The 25,287-nt window shown below is 21.1% G+C and overlaps 1 protein-coding gene across 2 annotated transcripts in view; it reads left to right on the top strand.

Moving 5' to 3' along the window:
• The window catches only part of LOC122502869 (semaphorin-1A), a 69,470-nt gene extending 51,235 nt beyond the window's left edge, over positions 1-18,235 (top strand). Inside the window, exons 5-11 of one of the 2 annotated variants that reach the window (XM_043613175.1) lie at positions 2,523-2,611; positions 2,740-2,881; positions 5,177-5,525; positions 9,152-9,768; positions 12,575-12,785; positions 17,193-17,460; positions 17,667-18,235. In XM_043613175.1, the coding sequence (XP_043469110.1) occupies positions 2,523-2,611; positions 2,740-2,881; positions 5,177-5,525; positions 9,152-9,768; positions 12,575-12,785; positions 17,193-17,460; positions 17,667-17,774 (1,784 nt within the window). In that variant the 3' untranslated portion in view covers positions 17,775-18,235. Of the gene's footprint in view, positions 1-2,522; positions 2,612-2,739; positions 2,882-5,176; positions 5,526-9,151; positions 9,769-12,574; positions 12,786-17,192 lie in introns of both variants that reach the window. The other variant, XM_043613177.1, reaches the window with a different exon arrangement.
• Positions 18,236-25,287: the final 7,052 nt, after the last annotated feature.

The raw sequence follows: 25,287 nt of genomic DNA, 5'->3' as shown, positions 1-25,287 counted from the left end.
GTTTTTCTTTTTGAAATTTCTTTAAAAGTTTTCTTTTTATAAATTTTTTTACTACAAAAAAATATAAATTATTTTTATTTAAATTCTGAAATTTATTATTTATATTTTAAATTATGAGAATATACTTTTGCTTCTTTATTTTTTTAAAATTTGTATTCGATTGATAATTAGTCAAAAATTTATTATTCTATAATAAAAAAAAAAATCAAATTTTGAAAGAATTGCAAATTTAACTTTATAGAAACAATAAATTAAATTTCAGAAAAGTTAAAATTGATTTCTTTTTTAAATTTAATTCTTTTGTAAATATTAATAACAATTAGTACCTAATTAAATATTTTACGAAATTATTCAATTCTTGAATAATTTGATTTAGAAATTCTAAAATATTTCAAGAAATTCTATTTAATGGAAATTAACTGATTTCCCGAAAACAATTAATTAAAATATTCAAGTCATTAGAAACTTTGTAATTTGTAATTTCTTAAATTGAAAAATAAAAACAATTGAAATTTAGACGTATTTTAAATCAACTTTCTTTTTTTTTCTTTTTGACAATAAAATTCTCGAAGAACTGTTTTGAAAATTAATCAAATTTTGTAAAATTTTATTGCAAACAATTGATTTTTTTAAATTATTTTATTAACATTTCTGGAAATTACATTTTCGAGAATTTTAATTGAAAATTTTTAAAATAATTGAATTATCAAAATTAAATTTCATATTTGAAATTCACTTTTCTAAAAATTTCAATTTCTGCGGAAACATAAATAACAAATAAGTATTTAAATACTAAATTAACAAAAATTATTGAAGTTTTGAATAATTTAACTGAGAAATTCTGAAAAATTGAGATTTTTAAAAAATTGTAATTAAGTTTTTTAGAAAATAATTAATTTGAAAAAAAATTCAAACAATATTAGAAATTTCTTAAGATTTTATTAAAATCAATTAAACTTTACACGCATTTTAAGTAAACTTTCTTTCTTTTTCTTTGAATAATTGAATTCTCGAAGAACGTTTTTGAAAATTAATAAAAATAATTGATTTAAAGAAAAATTGTAAATAAAAATTCTAGCAAATAAACATTCAGAAAGTAGAAACAATTAAATTTCAGAAGGTTTCTAATTTCAAAATTGAAATTTTGTAATTTTTTTTTATAAATAATTCATTTTTCAAAGTATTTTATTATCATTTTTGGAAATTAAATTATCGAGAATTTTATTTGCACATTTTTAAATAATTTGAATTTCTAAAAATTTTAATTGAAAATTCATCAAATAAAAATATGAAAATGGAAATTAAGGAAAATTAGCTTGAGAAAATTACTATTAAAGTATTTTAAAAAAGTAATTCTGAGAATTTTTTTATTAAAATTTTTGAAATTCAATTATTTTTAATTATTAAATTTTCTGTTCGAGCGAATTTTTAATGTCAAATTTTCGATTTTGCTTGAAATTAGATATTTTTTTTTAATTTAAAAGAAAGAAAATTTGAAAATTTGGTGAATGCAAAATTCTACAAAATAAAATTACATACATTTGATGAAAATTCTGATAAATGAAAATTTCTGGAACTAAAGAATCTGATGATTAAAATTTAGTTTATTAGAAATTCTATTATAATTTGAAGTTAATAAAAATTTCCAGTTGAAAAATGTTTCGTAACAAATTTAATAGGGTATATAAATTCTGTTGAATAAATAAAATTGTAAATGAACTTTAGTTTTAATAAATAAAAATTCACCTAAATGAAAAATTCAGAGTATAAAATATCTGTTCGCTATTGAGTCTACTTTGTAAAATTCGATAAAATAAAAATTCAAACTTCTCGAACTACTGAACTATGTCGGAAATATTTAAGCTTTTTTCCACTTTTCAATGTTAATACATAATGTTTAATCTTAAAAACCAGAAAATAAAATTTTGCCGCTATTAAAAATTCATGAAATTCTGCGAAAGAGTAGCTTAGTCTTTTAATTTTAAAATTTACCAAAAGAAACTATTTTTTGAATTTTTTTTCTGACATTTAAAAGAAGTAGAAAAATTTACTCGTTTTTTTTTACAAAAAAGTCTCTTCTGTTCAACAATTTTTTTTTTTGAATTGAAATTGTAATATTAAAATAATTCACACACAATTTTCTAAAATTCTCTTTATCAGTAAATAATTTTTCAAAGCACTAAAAAAAGCACATTTGAAAAAAGAATATCCAATCAACTTTGACTTAAACGTTTGAGGATTTTAAATTGAGAAAGTTTGACTTTGAATAGTTTTGCATATTGAGCATTGAATAATTGAAAGTGGAATTTTAATTCATTTGAAAGAAAATAATTTTCGGAGGAGAAATTGCAAATAATAAGAATGAGAAATTAGATTGTTCTTGTTTTATTACATTTTTTTCCTTCTTTTTTTAAAATAGAAATTTTGTGGCAAATAATTTTTCTATTCAAAATAATTTTGAATAGATTTGAAGTGAGTGGAGAATTTTTTTTTTTTTAATTTAAATTCTTCTCTTTTTTCAGCGCCAAATTTTGTGAGTTCTATGACACAAGGGGACTTTGTATATTTCTTCTTCAGAGAAACAGCTGTAGAATACATAAATTGCGGGAAAGTAAGTGACTCCACATTGATAAATTAGTTAAAAAAAATATTTTTACAAATAAAAAAAAAAATTAGTTTTGAAAGTAATTTACTTTTTGAAATATTTTTTTTGAATACTGATTGTAATTTTCTTTACAGGCGGTTTACTCCCGCGTTGCAAGAGTTTGCAAACATGATCGAGGGGGACCTCATCGTTTTCGAAATAGATGGACGAGTTTTTTAAAATCCCGCCTGAATTGTTCAGTAACAGGCGATTTTCCATTTTATTTTAATGAAATACGTGAGTATATTATTTTATTTAAATTTTGAACGTTCAAATGAACGAAATTTTATGTTCACTTTGAATATTTTTGATAAACTGAATTAAGATTTAATGTATATTCAATTTAAAAAGGAATGTACAAAAGAATATTTTTTAAGAGAAAAATAATTTAAAAAATACCTATTAATATATTTTTAATTTTATTAAATAGAAAAATATTTAATAGAAAAATACAAATTAAAAGTAGTAAAAAAATTATCGGCCTTCATTTAAACGTTCAAATATTATTTTGCAAATTAAAAAATTTTATATTTTCAAGAATAGTCATCAATTTTTAAATAATTACAGATTTAATAATTTAAAGAATTAACTTATTAAGAACATAATATTAAATATTTTTGTTTATTATTATTCAAAAATTTTAATATAATTTTTCGTAAAAATTTCAATATTCTCATAAATAATAAAATTATTTAAAGCAATTTAATTATTTTCAATACAATTTTAATAAATTTCTCGAAAAAATACAATTATTTTTAAAAATATTAATTAAATTCGATTATTTTCAGGAATTTTAATATTAATTCAATTATTTTCAACAATTTTGATAAAAAATTCTTTTTAAAAAATCATTATTTTCAAAATTTTTAATAAAATTCCTTCAAAAAAATTCAATTATTTTCAAAAATTCAAAAAAAATTCTTCGAAACAATTCAATTATTTTTATGAATTGTAAAATCCTTCGCAAGAATTTAATTATTTTCATAAATAAGAAAATTCTGCGCAAGTATTAAAATATTTTCATAAATTGACGAAGAATTTTTTTTATACACAAAAATAATTGAATTCCAATGAACAATTTTGTTAAAATTTTTGAAAATAATTGAATTTCTGAAAAAAATTGTCAAAATAATTGAATTCTTTTGACCAATTTTAATGAAATTCAAATCATTTGAAAATAATTAAATCCTTCCCAAGAATTTTGTTAAAATTGTATTGAAATTAATTGAATTCCTTTAGAAGAATTTTATTATTTATGAAAATAATCGAATTCTTGCCAAGAATTTTATTGAAATTTTTTAATATAATTGAATTCTTGCGAAGAATTTTAAAAATAATTAAACTCTTGACAAGAATTTTATAGAAATTTTTGAAAGAAATTTGAACTCTTGGGAAGAATTATTTTAATAAGAATTTTTAGAAATTATTAAATTCCTGCGAAGAATATTATTACAATTTAAAAAAATCATTATTTTCAAAATTTTTAATAAAATTCCTTCAAAAAATTCAATTATTTTAAAAAATTCAGATAAAGTTCTTCGAAACATTCCAATTATTTTTATGAATTGTAAAATCCTCCTCAAGAAATCAATTATTTTTATAAATAAGAAATTCATCCTCAAGAATTCAATTATTTTCATAAATAAAAAAATTCATCGCAAAAATTAAAATATTTTCATAAATAATAAAATTCTTCAAAGGAATTCAAATTTTTTCATAAATAATAAAATGTTTCAATTATTTTCAAGAGTTTTAATGAAAATTCGATTATTTTCAACAATTCTGTTAAAAAATTCTATGAAACAATTCAATTGTTTTTATAAATTGTATAATTCAATTATTTTTGTAAATAATAAAATTCTTCTCAGGAATTCAATTATTTTCAACATTTTCAGTAAAAATTATTTAAAAAAACTTGATTATTTTCAAGAATATTGAAATAAATTCTTCAAAACAATTCAATTATTTTAAAGTATTTTAATAAAAATCTTGCCAAGAATTAAATTATTTTCAACACAATTTGAATTACATTATCACGAAAGAATTAAATTATTTGAAAAAATGTTGATAAAATTCTTGAAATGAATTCAATTATATTCATATTTTTTTATAAATACTTTACAAGAATTCAATGATTTTCAGTACATTAATTTAAAAATTTTAAACATTTAAAAAGAAAAATTATTTAATAAGTTATGAAACAAAAAAGCAAACAGCAACTAACTTCAATCTGCGAACAGATTATCTGAATACAACGATTATATTATTAATATAGATTTGTATGTTTTTAGCCATTTATAATAGAGAAGAGATTTTTTTATTCTTGTGGCCAATAAGCCACAAGAATAAAAAAAATCTCTTCTCTACGAAGTATTTAACTTTTAAGTACCAAGTATTTAATTATTTCTCAGTAATGGCAAGTTTTGTTTGAAATTGACTTTGAAAATACTTTTTTTTCTATTGTTTGTCAAAAAAAAGGGAAGAGTGAAAGGAAATAATGATTAATAAATTGCTTCTCCTCTTTGTTCGCAGAGTCGACAACAGAACTGATATCTGGTCAATATGGCAGCGTATCAGCACAATTAATATACGGCGCATTCACAACTCCTGTTAATAGTATAAGTGGATCTGCCGTTTGTGCTTTCTCGTTACAAGATATTGCTGATACCTTCGAAGGTAATTTTAAAGAGCAAAGTGCTCTTAACTCAAATTGGTTGCCTGTGCAGAGCTCAAAGGTTCCAGATCCAAGGCCGGGTCAATGTGTCAACGACTCTCGCACGTTACCTGATTTAACTTTAAATTTTATAAAAAGTCATTCGCTCATGGATGAATCAGTCCCGAGTTTCTTTGGACAACCCATCGTCATTCGAACAAATTTCCAGTAAGTATTTTGTATTTAATTAAATTCGAAATGCGAGGGGGAGATAATAAAAAAATTTGTTTGCAAAATATTTTTTTGGTCTGGAAAGATTAAAAATGCTGTTGGGCTAATTATTTATTAATCATTTATTAGAGGATAAAACTTTTTTAATGTATTAAAGGAATTTTGTAGAAAGACGAAAGCTTTTTGCTTAAAGGTTTTACCCTTTGATTAATATTTAATGTATCCTTTGATTATTGATTAATAAATTATTAGACTGTGAAAACGAAGATTATTTCTAGTCTTTCGAAACTATAATTTATTCTAGTCAATGTCTAAATATATCTTTTGATACAAATTATTTTGCTATATTTACAAATTAACTTAATTTTGCAATTTAATTCGTATTCGATTTTAGAGAGAAGTTTAAATTAGTTAAATTTTTAGAGGGTTTATTGATTTAGTTTAGTTATTATTTAACTGTTTGACTGTTTAACTATTTAACTATTATAACATTAAATTTAGTTTTAAACATTTTTCGAAAATTTATTTTTGAGTTAGACTTTTTTTACATTTTTATAAATTTCGGCCATAAGTCAGGAATGTGAGAAAACTTTATCCAAAATAATGGAAAAATGTCAAATTTTTAGAAATGCTACAGTAATTCAGGATTTTGGTATCCTTTGAAAATATTGAAAAACTTAAATTGTCCTGAGTTTTTTTTTCATTTTAAAAACTTAAAAAAAATCATTCAAATTTTAATAAAAAATAGAATTGAATTGTTGTTGTCGTTGAATTCTCGAGGAAAAATATCTTAAAATTGTTAAAAATAATTGATTTTGAGAAATTTTTTATTTAAAAATTCTAGAAAATAATTGAATTTTGGAAAAATTAGACTAACAATTTTAAGAAATTATTAAACCTTTGAACTATTTTAGTTGAAAATTCCAGAAAATAAATCAAATGGAAGAATTGCAAATTTAACTTTTTACTTTTAGAAACAATTAAATTTCAAAAAGTTGAAATTGATTTCTTTTGGAAATTTAATTCTTTTTATAAATATTAATAACAATTAGTACCTAATTAAATATTTAACAAAATTATTCAATTCTTAAATAATTTGATTTAGAAATTCTAAAATATTTTAAGAAATTGTATTTAATGGAAATTAACTGATTTCCCGAAAACAATTAATTAAAATATTCAAAAAATTAGAAATTTTGTAATTTCGTAAATTGAAAATAATTGAAATTTAGACGTATTTTAAATCAACTTTCTTTTTTTCTTTTTTTTTTTGTTAATAAAATTCTCGAAGAACTTTTTTGAAAATTAATAAAATTTTGTAAAATTTTATTGAAAACAATTGATTTTTTTAATTAGTTCATTAAAATTTCTGGAAATTACTTATTCAAGAATTTTAATTGCAAATTTTTAAAATAATTGAATTATCGAAATTAAATTACAGATTTGAAATTCACTGTTCTAAAAATTTTAATTTCTGTGCAAATATAAATAACAAATAAGTATTTAAATACTAAATTAACAAAAATTATAGAAGTTTTGAATAAATTAACTTAGAAATTCTGAAAAAATTGAGGTTTTTAAAAAATTGTAATTAAGATTTTTTGAAGATAATTAAATTCTCGAAAATAATTAATTTGAAAAAAATTCAAACAATTATAGAAATTTCTTAAAATTATATTAAAAACAATTGAACTTTATTCGCATTTTAAGAAAACTTTCTTTTTTTTCTTTGAATATTTGATTTCTCGAAGAACTTTTTTAAAAATTAATAAAAATAATTAATTTAGAGAAAAATTGTAAATAAAAATTCTAAAAAATGGAAATTCAGAAAATAGAAATAATTAAATTTCAGAAGGTTTCTAATTTAAACTAATTGAAATTTTATAAAATTGTTTTGAAAATAATTGATTTTTCAAAGTATTTTATTATTATTTTCGGAAATTAGATTATCGAGAATTTTAACTGTAAATTTTTTAAATAATTTGAATTTCTAAAAATTTTCATTGCAAATTTTTTAAATAATTTGAATTTCCAAAAATTGTAATTGCAATTTTTCGAAGATAATTAAATTCTCGAAAATAATTAATTTGAAAAAAATTCAAACAATTTTAGAAATTTCTTAAAATTATATTAAAAACAATTGAACTTTATTCGCATTTTAAGAAAACTTTCTTTTTTTTCTTCGAATATTTGAATTCTCAAAGAACTTTTTTAAAAATTAATAAAAATAATTAATTTAGAGAAAAATTGTAAATAAAAATTCTAAAAATTAGAAATTCAGAAAATAGAAATAATTAAATTTCAGAAGGTTTCTAATTTAAACTAATTGAAATTTTATAAAATTGTTTTGAAAATAATTGATTTTTTCAAAGTATTTTATTATCATTTTCGGAAAAATATAATTACAATTTTTTAAAAGATTAACATTTTTTTAGTTAGGTATTAAAATGTTGCAGTAATAAATAATTTCTAAAATTTGCAATTAAAATTCTTCTAAAAATTGATTAGCTTCTTAAATAATTGAAAAATTCTTAAAATAAAATCCAGTCATTTAAAAACATTTTTCTAAATTTCAATTATTTAAATTAATTGATTTAGAGAAAAAGTTTATTAAAAAATTCTAGAAAATAATTGATTTGTTGTAGAATTACAATCGAAATTTTTCGAATTAATTATATTTTCAGAAGATTTGAAATTAAATTTTTAAAAAAATTTGAATCCTGTGGAAATTATAAATAAAAATACTATTTAAATATTTATTTACCAAAATTATTGAAAACTTGAATAATTTTGTTTAGAAATTCTAAAAAAAAACTTAGGTTTTAGGGAAATTTTAACAAAAATTTTTTTATGATATTGAATTCCCGTAAATAATATTTGTTGAAAACTCTTCAAATAATTGCAATTTTCGTCAAATTTATTGAAATAAATTTAATATTTTGAAGAATTTTATAACAATTTTAAAAATATTTGTTTTTGCAGAAAAATTTGAAAAAAATGTTTGAAAATGTTTGAAAATAATTCAATTTTACGAAGATTTGGAATTAAAGTTATTATTCTTATAAAGGAAAATATTTTTAATTTTTTTGTAAATCAGTTAAATTTAGAGTATAAGAATCCTGAATAAACCATTTTTTCGACTTTTTTTTTATATTCCTAAAGTTTTGAACGTTTAAATGAAAGAATATTTTTTTTCTATTTATATTTTTAAAAAATTAAATAGAAAAGAAATTAAATTTTTATAGGAAGGAATTAATTTCTTTAATTAACAAAAAAATATTTGTTTAATAAAATTCAAATTTCAATTAAATATAAAAAAAAATTGTCATTCATTTGAACGTTCGAATCTTAGGAACATCTTTTTTTTCTACTCTAAACTGAGTAAACTGACTTTTTTTTGCTCCTTAAAGTCAATCCGAGACCTGATATTTTTATTTTATTTCGATTGTATATTCTAAATCGAATGTGTTTGAAATAAGTTTAAAAATGGAAAAATGTATTCGAAGTACTAATTTGTCAAAAGCAATCATTTATTTCCCCCTTTCTTTTTTTGTAGAAATTTTACGATCACGTTATTAAAAAGAACAAAAATGGAAAAAATAAAATTGCAATTGCCCTTTCAGTTACAGATTCACACAAATCACAGTGGATCCACAAGTGAAAACACCTGGGGGTAAAACCTATGATGTTTTGTTTATTGGCACCGATAATGGAAAAGTGATAAAAGCAATAAATGCCGAGTCTGCGGACTCACATCAAAAAGTCAGTCCAGTTGTGATTGAGGAGATTCAAGCATTTCCAATGACAATTCCAGTGCGTGGAATAAAAGTTGTGCGCGCAACGCAGGCCGGCGATGGCTTGGAGGACGGTCGTCTTGTTGTTATTTCCGACAGTCAAGTGCAAGCATTGAGATTACATCGATGTTACAGTGATAGAATTCTTTCTTGTGGTGAATGTGTCGCGCTACAGGATCCCTATTGTGCATGGGATAAAGTTGAGGGTAAATGTCGTGCTCTCGTTGGACCAGCGGCGACAGATGCAACGAGATTTTTGCAGAGTGTAGCAACTGGAATACACAAATATTGCCCGCCAAGTAAAACTGTAAATAAAGATGCTGGCAGCTTTGGAGCGATATCTGCCAATCAAAACAAATTCCCTCAAGATTCCCTAGCGTCTAATAAAGATGGGCAAGGAGGTGAGATTATAAATATTATGCAAGACGAAGAACAAAGCAGTTCAGGTTAGTTAAACGTAGTTGAATTAAACAAACAATAGTTCTCTTTCTTCTTCAATTAAAACTTGATTTTCGATTTTCTACATGAGAAATTTTGCTTTTATTTTTAAAGATGAAATTTCAAATTTTTGAAAAGCGAAATTATGTTTTTTGAGCTGTGAGGAAAATATTAGTTTTTGATATCGTTTGATTTTTGAACTGTGTGTGTTTTTACAGGGTTGTCACAGGAAAATGAAATTTGCCAGGGAAATTTTAGGAAATATTATCAGAAAAAGTTTGGGGAAACAAATTTCTAGAATTATTACAAAAAAATTATAATTTTTAGTGTTTGGGTATATTTTTGAAAAACTTACAAATCTTTCAATTCTCCTTAAGGAAGAATCAGAGAAACAATCGGAATAAAAGTTAATCCAATGTAATAATTTCGTATTTTAAAAGAAAGATCATTTTAATTTTTCAACTGTTTTGGTAAAAGCGTCAAGAATTTAATTTTTAATATTTTTAACAATTTGAAGTTGTATTAATAAAAATCACAATTTTCTGTCAATAAGAATTAAGAAATGATTTATGTAAAATAAACTTTAGGTTAACAATAATAAATATTTGTTATTGACAAAGAATTTTAATTTTTATTCATACGCAACTTTTAATTGTTTAAAATGTTGAAAATAAAAATATTAACCTTCCTACCAAAACAAATTTATAATTCAATTAATCTTTTTCTGTTAAAATACGAAATTATAACTGATTAGACTAATTTTTGTTTTGACTGTCTGTCAGATTATTCCTTAAAAATAACAATGAAATTTAATTGAGTTTTTCTATTGAAATAAGTAATTGAATTTATTATATAAATAATTAAATTCTAGAATAATTTTCTAGAATTAGAAAAAAGACTTTAGTTAAAACTACACACAATTTCCAGAAAAAGAAATAGTTTTTCAAAAGATTTTATACTAAAACTTTTGAAAATTTCAATTATTGTAAAAATACAAAATTCTCTTATGAGAAAACAAAATTAATGATAATTAAATATTTATTTTTTAAAATAATTTTATTTAACATTCTGAAAAAAACAGCTTTTTGAAAATTGTTAATTCTGTTTTTCAAAGATAATTGAATATTTAAAAACAATGTATTAATGAATTAGTAAATTAATTAAAATTTAGTAAATTGAATTGAAAATAATTAAATTTTTCACAGAATTTCTTCAGAGATTTTTAAGAAAATCGAATTTTCCAAGTATTTTAAATTAATAATTAGCAAATAATTGAATTTTACAAAAAGTCAAAGTAGAATTTCCATGAATTTTATAGAAAATTCTAAAGTATTTACAAAAAAAAATTTGAAACATAAAAGATCATTAAGTTTAAAGGTAATTGAATTTTATAAACAACTAGCAAACGTTTCGCGTAAAACCCGATATTCAATTTATTATTATTATGCAAATTACAAAATTTTTCATTTTTAAATATAAATTTTTGATTATCAACAAAATTTTAATAAAATTTCACGAATGAATTGAATTATTTTGTAAAATTTTAATAAATCCTTCGAAACAATTCAATTATTTTTTTAATGATAAAATCTTTGCAAGAATTCAATTATTTTCTGAAATTTTAATAAATCCTTCGAAACAAGTCAATTTTTTTTTTTTTTTTTTTTTTCAATTTTTTTTAAACTTTTAATTAATTTTTCGACAAAATTATTTCAAACAGACACGATTATTTTAAAAAGTTGAAAAAAATTCTTTGTTTAATTCTACTTTCAAAAGTTTCAATTAAAATTACAAAAAAAAGACAATTATTTTAAAAAAAAAGTCAAAGCAATTCTTCAAAATACTTTAATTTTGAATTTTTTAAAATTTTAATAAAAGTCTTCGTAAGAATTCAATTATTTTAATAAATAATAAAATTTTCGAAGGAATTCAATTATTTTCCAAGATTTTAATAAAATTCTTCTCGAGAATTCAATTATTTTGATAAATACAATAAAATTTTTCGAAGGAATTCAAATATTTTTAAATATTTTGATAACATTCTTTTCAAGAATTAAATGATTTTCAATGCTTTAATTTTAAAATTGAAAATATTTAGAAGAAACTGTAAAAACAATTGAATTTTTATAAACACTGCATTTAAAATTTTTGAAATAATTGAAATTTCAAAATAAATATTTAAATAAAATATAAAATAAGTGAAATTATAAAATTCTAAAGAAATAATTGAATTTTTGTAAACAATGAATTGAAAGATTTTGAATAATTTGAATTTAGAAATAAATAAAATAAAAAATAATCGAAGTCCTAAAATTCTATTAAGAATAATTGAAATTTTTGAAAGTAATAATTGAAATTCTAAAATTCTATATTCTATAAAAAAATAATTGAATTTTTTAGGAATTTAATTGAATTTCTCTCAAAAATAATCAAGGAAAGATCACCACAGAAACTAAGTTTATTTTTGAAATTTACGTAGAAAGACCAAAGTTTCAAGCTATTTTTATTAATTTCTTTAATTTTAGTTTTTAATTCTACTTTTAAAATATACGTAGAAACCCCAAAGTTTCAAACCACTTTTCTGCTTTCAAAAAACATCTTTTTTTCTATAATTGAATTCATCTTGAATTTTTTTTCATAGAATAAATCAGGGAAAAAAAATTTTAATTCTGTCTGTGCGCAAAATCATTGAATAGCGTGAGGGAGGAACAAAATGAAATTTTTGTGGCAACCCTGGTTTATTGTATTTTTTATTATTTATTGTTATTATGTGTTCATAATTTGACATATCACTTTAATGTTTATTTATTTTAGGACCGGAAGTATCAGCAGCGGATTCTCCACCGCCACAATATTCTGTCGAAACTTTAGTAATGGCAGTGGTTGCTGGTGCATTGTCTGCACTATTCGTTGGCTTTGTTACGGGTTATTTATGCGGTCGAAAGTGTAGAAAGGATGAAGATGATAATTTACCGTATCCAGATACTGAATACGAATATTTTGAGCAACGCCAAAATGTAAACAGGTATGTTTCGATGTTATGACACTGTGTTTTTTTTCTTCTTTCATATTTCAATTTTTGCGAAAAATCGGAAAAACATTTCAATGGTTATAGTTGAAAGTTTCCATTTTCATAGTGGGTGTTAAATGTCAGTTTTGATTTTTTTTCTGTCATAGATTTAGATGTCTGTGTTTTGAAAATTCTCTTTTTATTTAATTTTGAAAGTATTTCATAATCTTGGGTTTATTTTTTTTTTTTATTAATTTTTTTTCATCTTTCGATTAATTTTTGGATTTAATATTCTTCGAAAATTGTTAAATTTACAATGCAAAAAACATAAGGAAGCTCAGGAAAGTTAAAGAATAATTCACTAGCAAAAAAAAAATTGATCTAATTTTGAATTTATTATTATTACTCTTAAAATATTTCTTGATTAGAATTTTAATGAGTCGACATTAAAATTCATTCTAATTTTAATTAATCTATACAGATGTTCAATTATTCCAATTTTGAAATATAAAAATTTGAATTATTAATAAAGATGAAAATTAAATTGATGCAAATTAGTTAACTTGTTAATTAATTAGATAATTTAATCGATATTTTTTTTGGAAACATTTTTTGTCATATTTTTATTATTCTATTTTCTAAAAATAATTCACCTTTTCACCTACTTTTTAATAAAATAAAAAGAATGAACCCTGATGATATTTTTGTCATAGAAGTTAACTTTCTATTATTTCAAGTGATGAATAGTTTTAATTAGAAACCAGAGATGTTTTTTTTAAGAAAAAGACCTGAAAATGTTTTTCATGATAATTATATGGAGCACATGATTATTCGTTTACTTATTTATTTAAACTGTTTAAAAAAATTGTATTCCCAAGAGCTCGTTGGTTCGATTTTCGAATAAATCGAATTTTTTAATTTTTAAGTACAAAGCGAAGCTTTATTTGGGGACAAAAATATTTAATTATTCTATAGGATTTTTTAATTAAATTCAATAGAATTTTTTAATTCTTAATTGCAACGAAGTCTTATTTAGGAACAAACATGAATTTAATTATTCAATATGATTTTTTAATTTACTGCAGTTATTATTAAAGACACTTGAGTTCACTAAATTTTTCATGCAATAAAATGTTTAACTATCCAAATTTAAATTCAACACCATTTTAATGGAACAAAATAACTGCGTAATGAAATTTTTGTTCAGTTGAATTTAAATTTAGCTAAATCTTTATGTAACTGAAAGTTTTCATTAAAGGGAATTTTCATTTAATGGAAACGGGAATATACATTTTTTAAGAGATTTTTTTTTCAGTTCAGCGAAATTTTTATTAACTTGGGAGAATTATTAAAAAGAAATTTGAAATAAATTGTTTGAATTTCCATCAAGATGAACTTTTCAGAAGCTGAATTTTCTATTTCACTGAATTCTCAGTTAATGAATTTTTAACGAATTTTCATTGTTAGTAAAAAATATAAGATTGTGCAAATTACAAAAGTTTGTATTTTCAAATATCAACTTTCTTTTGAATAATTTCAGATTTAAAATTTTAAAAATGTTATATATTAAGTAATTTATTAATTAATTATTATTTATTATTTTAAAATTTTCAATAAAATTCTTCGTCGCAATTCAATTGTTTTTATAAATAATCAAATTTCTTTCTACAATTTAATTATTTTCAATAGAATTTTATTAAAATATAATTTTATTCAAATTTCTCGAAAGAATTGGATTATTTTCATAAATTCAGACATTTTCATCAATAATAAAATTCTTTGCAGAAAATCAGTTATTTAAATACATTTTTAATAAAATTTCCCAAAGAATTTAATTATTTGCGTAAGTAATCAAATTCTTTGCAGAAATTATTTTCAATACAATTTTAAGAATATGTCTCGAAAGAATTCAATTATTTTCATTCAAATAATACAATTCTTCTCATGAATTAAATTATTTTTATAAATATAATAAAATTCTTCTTAGGAATTCAATTATTTTCAATTCAATTTTAATAAGATTTCTCGAACGGGAACAATTATTTTTCAAAATTGTAATAAAATTTTTCCATAAAAATTCTATTATTGTCAAATGTTTTGATAAAATTCTTTTTAAATTTCAATTATTCTCAAAATTTTTAATTAAAATTATTTAAAAAAAACTTTAGGTATTATTTTCAAGAAATTCTTTAAAAATTTTAATTGTGTACGAAAACTCTAATAAAATAAAATTGTTTAAAATAATTAAATTTTTTATCAATAAAATGAATAAAATTTTACAATAAAATTATTAATTATTATTATTAATAAACACAATTATTTTAAACATTTAAAATAAATTCCTCATAAAATTCAATTATCTTCAATATTTTCAATTAAAATTATTTCCAAAATTCCATTATTTTCAAAAAGATTTAATTTAATTTTGCAAAACTAATTATTTAAAAAATTTTAGCCAATATTTAAATTGTTTTCAAAAATTTTTATAACGTTCTTTGAAAGAATCCGATTTTTTCATTAATAAAAAATTCTTTGAGAGAATTCAATTATTTTCAGAATTTTTTATAAAATCCTCCGAAGGAATTCAATTATTTTCAAATTCTTATCTTAAAAGTTTTCACAAAAATTCAATGATTTTCAATTATCTTTGTAAATAATAAAATTCTTCTTCAAAATTCAATTATTTTTAATTATCTTCGTAAATAATAAAATTATTCTTTTAAATTCAATTATTTTCAAAACCTTCAATAAAATTTTTGGAAAATTTCAATTATTTTCAAAAATTTTCCTAAATTCAATGATTTTAAACATTTAATATGTTAATCAAATTTTTCAAAAAAATTCAATTATTTAAAACAAAAATTTAATAAAATACCACGCAAACATTTAATGATTTTCATAAATAATAAAAATTTTACAGAAATTTAATTATTTACAAATTTTCTATAAATTTCATCGCAATAATTCAATTATTTTTATAAATAATAAAATTTTTTTTAGGAAAACAATTTTAATTAAATTCGTCTAAAAAATTCCAGGAATTCAATTATTTTCATTAACAATAAAATTCTTCAGAAGAATTCAATTACTTTTAAAACTTTTTATATAAGAATTCAATTATTATTTTTAATACAATTTTAATTGAATTCCACAAAAGAATTTCATTATTTTCAAAAATTTTTAATAAAATTTTTCTCAAGATTTAAATAATTTTTACAAATAATAAAATTTTTCACAGGAATTCAATTAGGTATTTGAAATATAAATTAATAAAATTTGTTGCAAGAATTTAATTCTTTTCATAAATAATAATTATTCTTCGCAGGATTTCAATTATTTTTAATATAATAAAATTCTTACCAGGTTTTCAGATATTTTTGAATATAATTTTAAATCATTTCCTCGAAAAATGTAATTATTTTAAAAAATGTTATTGAAATTTATCGAAAGAATTCAATTATTTAAAAATTTGTTGATAAAATAAAATTCTTTATGAAAATTCAATTTTTTAAAACATTACATTATTTATTTTTGTATTTAAATAATTGAATTCTCGTAGAATTGTCTTATAAAAATGTATTTAAAAATGAATTTTAGTTGAAATTTTAGATAATAATTGAATCTTGAAAGCATTATTGCGTGAATTTTTAGAAACAATTGAATTTTGAATGATTTCAAATTAAAATCTTTGAAAAACTGAATTTTTCCTACTTTTATCTAAGAATTCTGTATAGAATTAATTTTTTTTGGAAAAGTTGAATTGAATAATTTTTGAAATTATTTGTAGCTTTTTTACTTTCTTATAAATATTTTGTAATTGAAGAATTTCCGAATAATCGAAATTTCTTAAAATTGAATTGTAAACAAATTGAATTTGAAAATTCTCAAAGAACTTTTTCAAAAATTATTAAAAATAATTAATTTAAAGAAGAATTCTGCGGTTAAAAATTCTAGAAAATAAGTTGAAGACTCGGAATGATCGATTTCTTCTTGTTTTATAATAATATTCTTACAAGTTGTTGAATTTCAAGAAGGTTTGAATTTGAATCTTTTGAAGAATTTTAATTCCTATGGAAAAATAATAATGATGAAATATTTATTTAAAAAAGAAGTTCTTGATGTTTTCGAATAATTTTCCAATTAAAGAAATTCGTAAATGAATCCAATAGAACCCTTTTTTTTATCTAATTATTTTTAGGGTTAATTTATTCTTTATAGGGAAATAGTCAAAATTTTGTCCGTAAATAAAAAAAAAAATGTCAGGGAAAAAGAAAATTAAATTTTTAATCTAAAAAGTGTTAGTAAAAATGTATTTCATTCATTTTAACGTTCAGAATTTGCTGTTCATTAAATTGAATGAGTACTCTTAATTAATTGAAATTGAAAATATTTAAAACATTTTGTTTGAATGTTTGCTTTCAGTAGACTGGCGCCCGAGCCAAAATTACTGCCACAGGAGGAAGTGACGTACGCCGAACCTGTCCTGGTGCCTCAACCTCCCAAATTACATTCGCCAAAGGGTACAATGAGAAAACCACCGCCAACACCAGCGGAGACATTATTCCAATTTCCCGAGGGCTATGGCTTTCGTGGTCCGCGCGATAATTTTGGCACATTACGCTCACATCAAGGCGACGCTTATAGACGTAACGATGGATTTGCGACAACTCGCAGCGTGAAGAAGGTCTATCTCTGAGAAACGAGCGAGGAGGGAGGAGGAGGTGGTGGTCGTCACCGAAGTTTGGGGCGGCCAACGCGAAATCGTCACAATGCGACAACAAGTAGATGTCGCGCCGTGACATCAGGGGGTCAATCTACTGGAGAATTGGCTGGACCGAGGGCACTGGAATCACCCTCACCGCCTACAAGTGATTCTTCCAGTTCCCCTTCTCCTCCCTCCTCGTCACCATCACCAACCCTTGTCCCAATTGCAATGAGTGGATCATCACCTCCACCTGTACCACCTTGCAGTTTCATTTATCGATCATAGTCCAGGTAGGGTAGAAATTAAATAATATCATAAAAAAAGTAAAAAAAAAAAAAACATTCTCCTTGCGCATTTCTCAACAAAAAAAAAAAAAAATTGTATAATCATCGATTTAAATTGAAGGTAAACACGCGTACATACATACATACTTACATACATACACTTCATACACTTTATACACACACGAATAGACTTAATTCGATAATATAAATAAGTCTTGCATAAAAAATATTTTAAAGACTGAATTTTCTACTGTTGCCATGGGTGGTGTGTAACGTTATTATTTTTAAAGACAATTGTCCGCGATTAATGGACTAACTCATTTTTAATTGGCTAAAATAGGATATAGTATTTCTTTTTTTTAAGCGTACGAGTTAAAATATTGTTACATTTGGCAAAATGCTTTTTTTATTATTTTTATATCCCTGATTAGTTATTATTTTTGTCTATATTTCTTCCCATTTTCTATTTTTTCTTATTAGTAGAGTCATGCGAAGATTTGATTCTTATTAATTTTCTTTTCCCTAAAACCCATTGCATTAGTAGAGTTCTATTTGAATGAGGGTGGAAGTGTTGAAAAAATTAGTCTACTTTTGAAGTGAATTTACTTTATAGGCACTTTTTCTTCTTCTCGAAAACGGTGGGAGTTGATTTTTCTAGCTTTCAGTATTTTTTCTCTTCAATTTTGTAAAGGAACATAATTTTTCTAAAATTAATTTAAAAACGAGGGGAAATTAATTATTAACCTCTTTTTTAAATTTGAATTTTTCAAATGTAAAAGTCGGAAACAATAATTAAAATTAAATTAATTTAAATAAATTAATTAAATTGAATTAAATCTAAAGAAAATAATTTTCGAAAAAAAGAGAAGATAATTTGAATTTGATAAATTTAAAAATTTTAAATTAAGAATTCGAAAATGAAAGAATATTTAAAGATTCTTGTTCTTTCTCCTTTTCGAATGTTTCAAATTCTTAGTAAAATAATTCTTCCCGAGAATTCAATTATTTTCGGAAAAATTTCAATAATTTTTTGGAGACAATTCAATTATTTTTATAAATAATAGAATTACTTGCAAGAATTCAATTATTTTTAAAAATTTCTATAAAAATTCTTACCAAGAAATTAATTATTTTCAAAACTTTAATAAAATTCTTCGCAAGAATTCAATTATTTTTTAAAATATGAGAATTTTTCGCAGGAATTTAATAATTCTTAAAAATTCTTATTGAAATATTTCTTCCCAAGAATTTGAATTCAATTTTTATTTGTAAATAATAGAATCACTTGCAAGAATTGAATTATTTTCCAAAATTTTAATAAAATTCAATTCAGGAATTCAATTATTTTCATTAATGTTAATAAAATTTCTTTGCAAAAATTCAATTATTTTTTTAAATAAAAATATTCTTCGCAAATATTCAATTATTTTTATAAATAATAAAATTTTTACAGGAATTCAATTATTTTCAATTAAATTTTAATAAAATTCTCCGCAAAAATTCAATTATTTTTAAAAATTTTAATAACATTCTTTGCTAAAAAATCAATTATTTTCTTTTTTTGAACTCAGTGAGAGTCAATTTTTGTTGCTTTCAATATTTTTTTTTTCTTTTTTTTGGGAAGAAAATCAATTAATTATTAAGAAGAGAAATTAGCTTGAAAATATGAGAAATTAATTGTTAATTTCGCTTTTTTAAATTTAAATTTTTCAAATTTAGAATTTGAAAATAAAAGAAAACTTTAAATTTCATAACGAAATTTAATGAAAATAATTTTAAAAAAAAGAAAATTATTTAGGATCTGTTTTTTAAATTTGAATTTTTTGAATTTAGAGAATTCGAAGATAAAAGAAAATTGAAATATTTTTTTTGTTTTTTAATGTGATAGAGAAATATTCTGATGAAGATTAATTTCCAAAAGGAAAGAGAAGTTATAGTGAAGGAGAAGTTAATTATTAACTTCTGTTTTAATTTTGAATTTCTAAAATTTAGAATTCGAAAACAGAATATTTAAAATCACATAGCGAAATCTGATGAAAATAATTTTCGAAAAAAAGAGAAGTTAATTATTAATTTTTCATTTATAAATTTGAACAAAAATGTTTTAATTTAAAATTGAAGAACAAGAGAATATTAAAATGTCATAGAGGAATATTCTGATGAGAATAATTTTCAGAAAGAGAAATTATTTATTAATTTCTCTTTTTTAAATTTAAATTTATCAAATTTAGATTTCGAAAACAATAAAGTATTTAAAACGTCAATCAATTTGGATATTTATTAAAAATTGACTTCGAATTTTCAAACTGAAGTGTTTTTTTTGTAAATTTTTAATGGATTTAAAAATATTTATAATCTACGGGTATTTTTGTCCATGTTTTTTATCAGTATTATATCAGCTTTGTCCTGAAATTATAAACATTTTTAAATCTACAAATATCATTTTTAATAATTTTTCATAATTAACAATAATTTATAAATAATAAATCGAAAAATTTCCTTGTTTAGAAAAAGAAGAGAAAAAATATAAAATTTTTTTTTCTATTTTAGAATTGAAAATATATGTAAAAGTGCCCGGAAGGTAAATTCATTTCAATAAAAATCCCTTTTTCTTTTGTTGTTTGTTTGTTGTAATTGACTTTGTAAATTTTAATGCATCAAGAAATATATTTGTAAATTTTTTTTCGCAAGCTTTACATATTGCCCAGATTATACACAAAAATTTAGAAAGAAAAAAAAAAGAAAAACCAAGAATTTGGTTGATGAAAAATTCTAGTGCAGTGCAATAAAAAATGCACTTGTGATTATAATCATCAGTAATAAGTTTACAAACAAATTTAATAATAATTTAATTGATACCAAAAAAAATGCTTTCATTTTTCAAATTCAGTTTAGAAATTAGTTAATAGTTTTATTTTATTTACGTCTTTCTAAATATTCCTAAAATAAGTAGTTTATGATTTTTTTTCAAATTAGTTGATAATCCTATTTTTTAATTTTTATTAAAATTTTTATTTTAATTTTTAATTTAATTTTTAATTCATCATATTATATATAAAAGGAAGATGTTTAGAAAAAGTTTAAAGATGTCTTTTTAACGTAAAAAAAATAGTGGTAACTAGATGACTATATCTAGAAGAAATTAAAGCATTTAGTAGAAAAAACAAATTATTGAAAATATTTCAAAAGAACTGAACTAAATTTTATAAAATACAATTGACTACCAGTCACTTTCATTATAGATAAAAAGTAGAAAGTATATATTATAAATATATAAATAGTGAACGTACTTAAACGGCCAACAACTCAAACGAAAATAATTAATTCAATAATCACTTGAAGTGATAATAATAAACATTATTATATACGTGAATATAAATAATGATTATTATCATCATTATTGTAAAATCATATAAAATAATAGGAAGACAATTAACTTTCATTACAAAATAAGTTGCAATAAAATTTTTAATGAAACTTGTGAAAATTATGGAAGTTTTGTAATTTTGCTCAACATAAAAAATTCAATTCTCACTGACACTGAAATTTTAATTTCACTCTATTCTCAATGAAATTTTAATTGATAATTTTATTTTAATGTATGTTAATTTAACTGATGGAAATAAATATTTTATTTTCATGAAATATTCAAACTCGAGAGTGTTGCAGAAAAAAAAAGAAAGAAAATGAAAATTTTCTCTCCAACGAAATTTAAATTTCGTAATTATTATTTATAAACTATAAATGAGAATATAAGTGAATGTAAATGAATTGAAAAAGATGTTCAGCATTTTTACTCTTTAAATTATAAAATTTGAATGCAAAAGAAAAAAATCTTAGAAAAAAAAATTGTTCATTGGCGAAAAGTTGTTTGTAAAAATGAGATTAATTGTAAAGCACAAGAATCATCCAAGAAAAGAAAAGGGATTCAATGTTTTAACCGTCAAAACGTAAGAAAAAAAAGAATTGTAATTGACAAAACAAATTTTTTTTTTTGTTTAAACGCTTTGCCAAAGATCACTAAATTATAAGAGCATATAAATATATATTATAAATAATATTCCATTCAGCAATAATGTTGCTCCTATAAAAGAAAAAAACTTTTTGTTTTCTTTTGTCGAACCTGCCTTAAGAAAAATAATTTTTAAGAAGTTATAGAAGGTCAAATTATGTAATTATGTAAATTGTAGAAAATATTTGACACTACACGAAATTAAATCATTTCACTATATTAAAAAAAAAAAATGCAAGTCTAGGTGTATAAAAAAAATGCATTGTCTATTCTGCAATATTATCTCTGAAGTAGGTGCACGTGACACTCTTTAAAAGTAATAAGGGGATAAAACATAAATCAATTGCGTGTGTATGGAAAAAAAAGAGAAAAGAAAATTGAAAAATTTTTGTATCATCAATTATGAATAATGAGATTCTATGTATTGTCCTCTTGTATTTTAATAGGGTCCTCTTTGGGTGCAATTACCCTTGTTGACGGTTTACTTATAAAGATGAAAAAAAAACGAAAAAAAAAATGAAAAAAAAACATGTTGACTGGTATATCATTCCATTTTTACGAAGAGAATGAACGTTTTTATTCGAAACTATAAATTCACGATTCGCTAAATATTTTTTAGCTTTTATGTCAGTTTGGTTTTATTTCTGATTCTTTTTTTGTTTTTTTTTTTTGAGAAATTCTGTCTGCTGCATTGCTCTGCCCACTACTTTTTTTTTTATTTAATATTGGTTGTAAGGTTATTTATCTGCTGACAATATTGACAAGAGAAAAATTGTTTTTTAAATAGTGATATTCTTCGTTTGGATTTGTATTTAAATTGTGAAGTATTTATTATTGTCGTCTTGATTGAAATGTTCGTTTGTTTATTTATTTCGATGTCAGAAAAATTAATTTATGTTTAGTTTGTTTAAAAATTAATTTTTATTAAATATTGTCTTCGAAGCATGTAAATGAATGCATTAATTTGGAAATTTATTGTAATTAGTTGGAAAATTTGCTTTAAATTTTCAAATTTGAGAATTTATTTAAAATTTTCTAATTTGCAAATTTATTTTCAAAAATTTTCAAAACTCAAATTTCCAAAATTTATTTTTCAAAAATTTCAACTTTGGAAGTTTATTTTAATTTGGAAATTTATTCTAACAAATTTGAAGTTTCGAAAGTTTAGTTCGTTTTGGAAATTTGTTAAAATAAATTTGCTAATTTGGAAATTTATTTTCATAAATTTTACAAAAATTTAGAAATTTATTTTAACAAATTGGAAAATTTAAAAGTTTATTTTAATTTAAAAATTTATTACAATAAATTTGGAAATTTATTTTAATAAATTTAAAACTTTTACATTTTATTTGAATTTGTAAATTTGTTAAAATAAATTTGCAAATTTGGAAATTTATTTTTACTTAGAAATTTATTGTAACAAATTGGAAAATTTGAAAGTTTTGTTGAATTTCAAAATTTAGTTTAACAAATTTAAAACTTTAAAAGTTTTTTTTTTTTGAATTTAGAAATTTATTTTAACAAATTTGCAAATTTGAAAATTTAGTTTAAGAAATTTGAAAATTTATTTAAATTTGGAAATTTATTATAACAAATTTGAAGATTTTAAAGTTTATTAGAATTTGGAAATTTGTTAAAATAAATTTGTAAATTTCGAAATTTATTTTGAAAAATTTAAAACTTTGAAAGATTAATTGAATTTGGAAATTTATTTTAATAAAATTGCAAGTTTGAAAATTTATTTTAAGAACTTTGAAACTTTGGAACTTTGAAAGTTTATTTTAATTTGAAATTTTAATAAAATAAATTTGCAAATTTTGAAATTTATTTTATCAACTTTGAAACTTTGACAGTTTATTTAAATTCTGAAATTTATTTTTTTATTAATGTCAACGATTAATTAAAAATAAAGTAAAAATTCGAGGAAAAATAAAATTCTTGTCAATAATTGTCGAAGATGAACGACCTCGATTTATAAAATATAAGTTGAATTAAAAAGAAGAAAAAATAATAAATATATAATGTATAGCTCTTGAAAAATTGAGAAAATTTCAATCTATGAATTTCTTGCGCGATAAATAAAGAATATAATATTAGAAAGAAAATGGAAATTTTTTGGCTGGATTAGGCTCAATCTGTAAAAACTAAAAAGATAATTTATTCATCTAAAAACCTGTTCTTAAATATGAAGCCAAGGAACAATCTCCACTTTTTCTATAAATAAATAATTTCTCCAATAATTATTGTAGAAATTGAAAAACTATTTTCTTCATAATCACACATAGAAAATTAATTTAATCCATATTGATTTGCTTGAATCAATCATATTTATTTTAATTTTCAAATTTATAATTTCACCTATATAATTTTCCATTCCGCTTATTTTTGGTTTAAATAAGCTGAGACTGCATAAAAAGAGTCAATTAAAATATTAATGAAATGTGACGAATTGTTACGAATAATTATCGAAGAAAAAGAAAAAATTAAAAATACGACAGTTTTGAAAATTGAATCTCTTTTTTTGAAAACAAAAAAACTTGTGTGGAGATCGTTAACTTGCGTTATCGTAAGTTATGAAATATTCAGCATTGAATTAAAAACAAAAACAAATATTCAAGTGTTATTGCTGGAGGTTATATAATATAGTATAACTTTTAAAAAAAAAGAGAAGCAACAAATCTTGTTATATCTAAAAGGTTGTTTCTTAGTTTTTGTACGTTTCAGAAACACGTGTTTTAGACACTTGAGCATATATACGTAAAATAATAATCAATGAGTGAGTCCAAAGTAATAGTGTTCTTTTTTTATTATTATTATTATTTTTTTTTTTTTGCGAAAACTCTTTCAATGTATTTATGGTATAAAAAAACGGACTTATGTATATAAACGTAAACATACTGAAAGATATTGTGAAAAAATATTCTATATTTTTTCCCATGTTTTCCCAAAAAAAAAGAAAAAAAAAATCTTCCTAATTAAAGGAAAATGAAATATCTCCGAAAGAAAAAGAATGAGGCAATAATTTTTTACACATTGTCTCCTTTTGTTCGTTATTTCAATAAGAAAACAATGCGGTGAAATATTTTATTTTTCTTTATTCGAAGATTTACATGTATATGTATATAATTATATAGAATTATAAATAAAGTCATGTATTTATACATATACATGTATATTTAATTTTTCAAAAAAAAAAAAAAAAAATTAACATACTGCAATTAAAAAGCTATACGAATGATTAAGAAAAAAAAATTTTAAAAAATAAAATAAACTAAAATAATAAAAAACGAAATTAGTCCATCTATTCTGGGCCCGATGATGCATGTAGACATCTATCTTAAAGTGCTTCTTATTTCAGTGTGTTTAGAAGTAACGCGTATGTGATATATTCTATATAAACAAAATGTTTTAGGCGCAGTGGCTGGTAGAGAGTAAAGTTGATGATGGTTTTTAACTTAAGCGCGTTCTTTCTCTATTTATATAAATAATATGCAAACTCATTATTATAGAAAAAAA

The sequence above is a fragment of the Leptopilina heterotoma genome, unplaced genomic scaffold (assembly GCF_015476425.1).
Source record: "Leptopilina heterotoma isolate Lh14 unplaced genomic scaffold, ASM1547642v1 Lhet_24, whole genome shotgun sequence".
Taxonomy (NCBI): Eukaryota; Metazoa; Arthropoda; class Insecta; order Hymenoptera; family Figitidae; genus Leptopilina; species Leptopilina heterotoma.
Note: the sequence above shows the minus strand (reverse complement) of the source record. Positions and strands in the feature narration are given on the sequence as shown.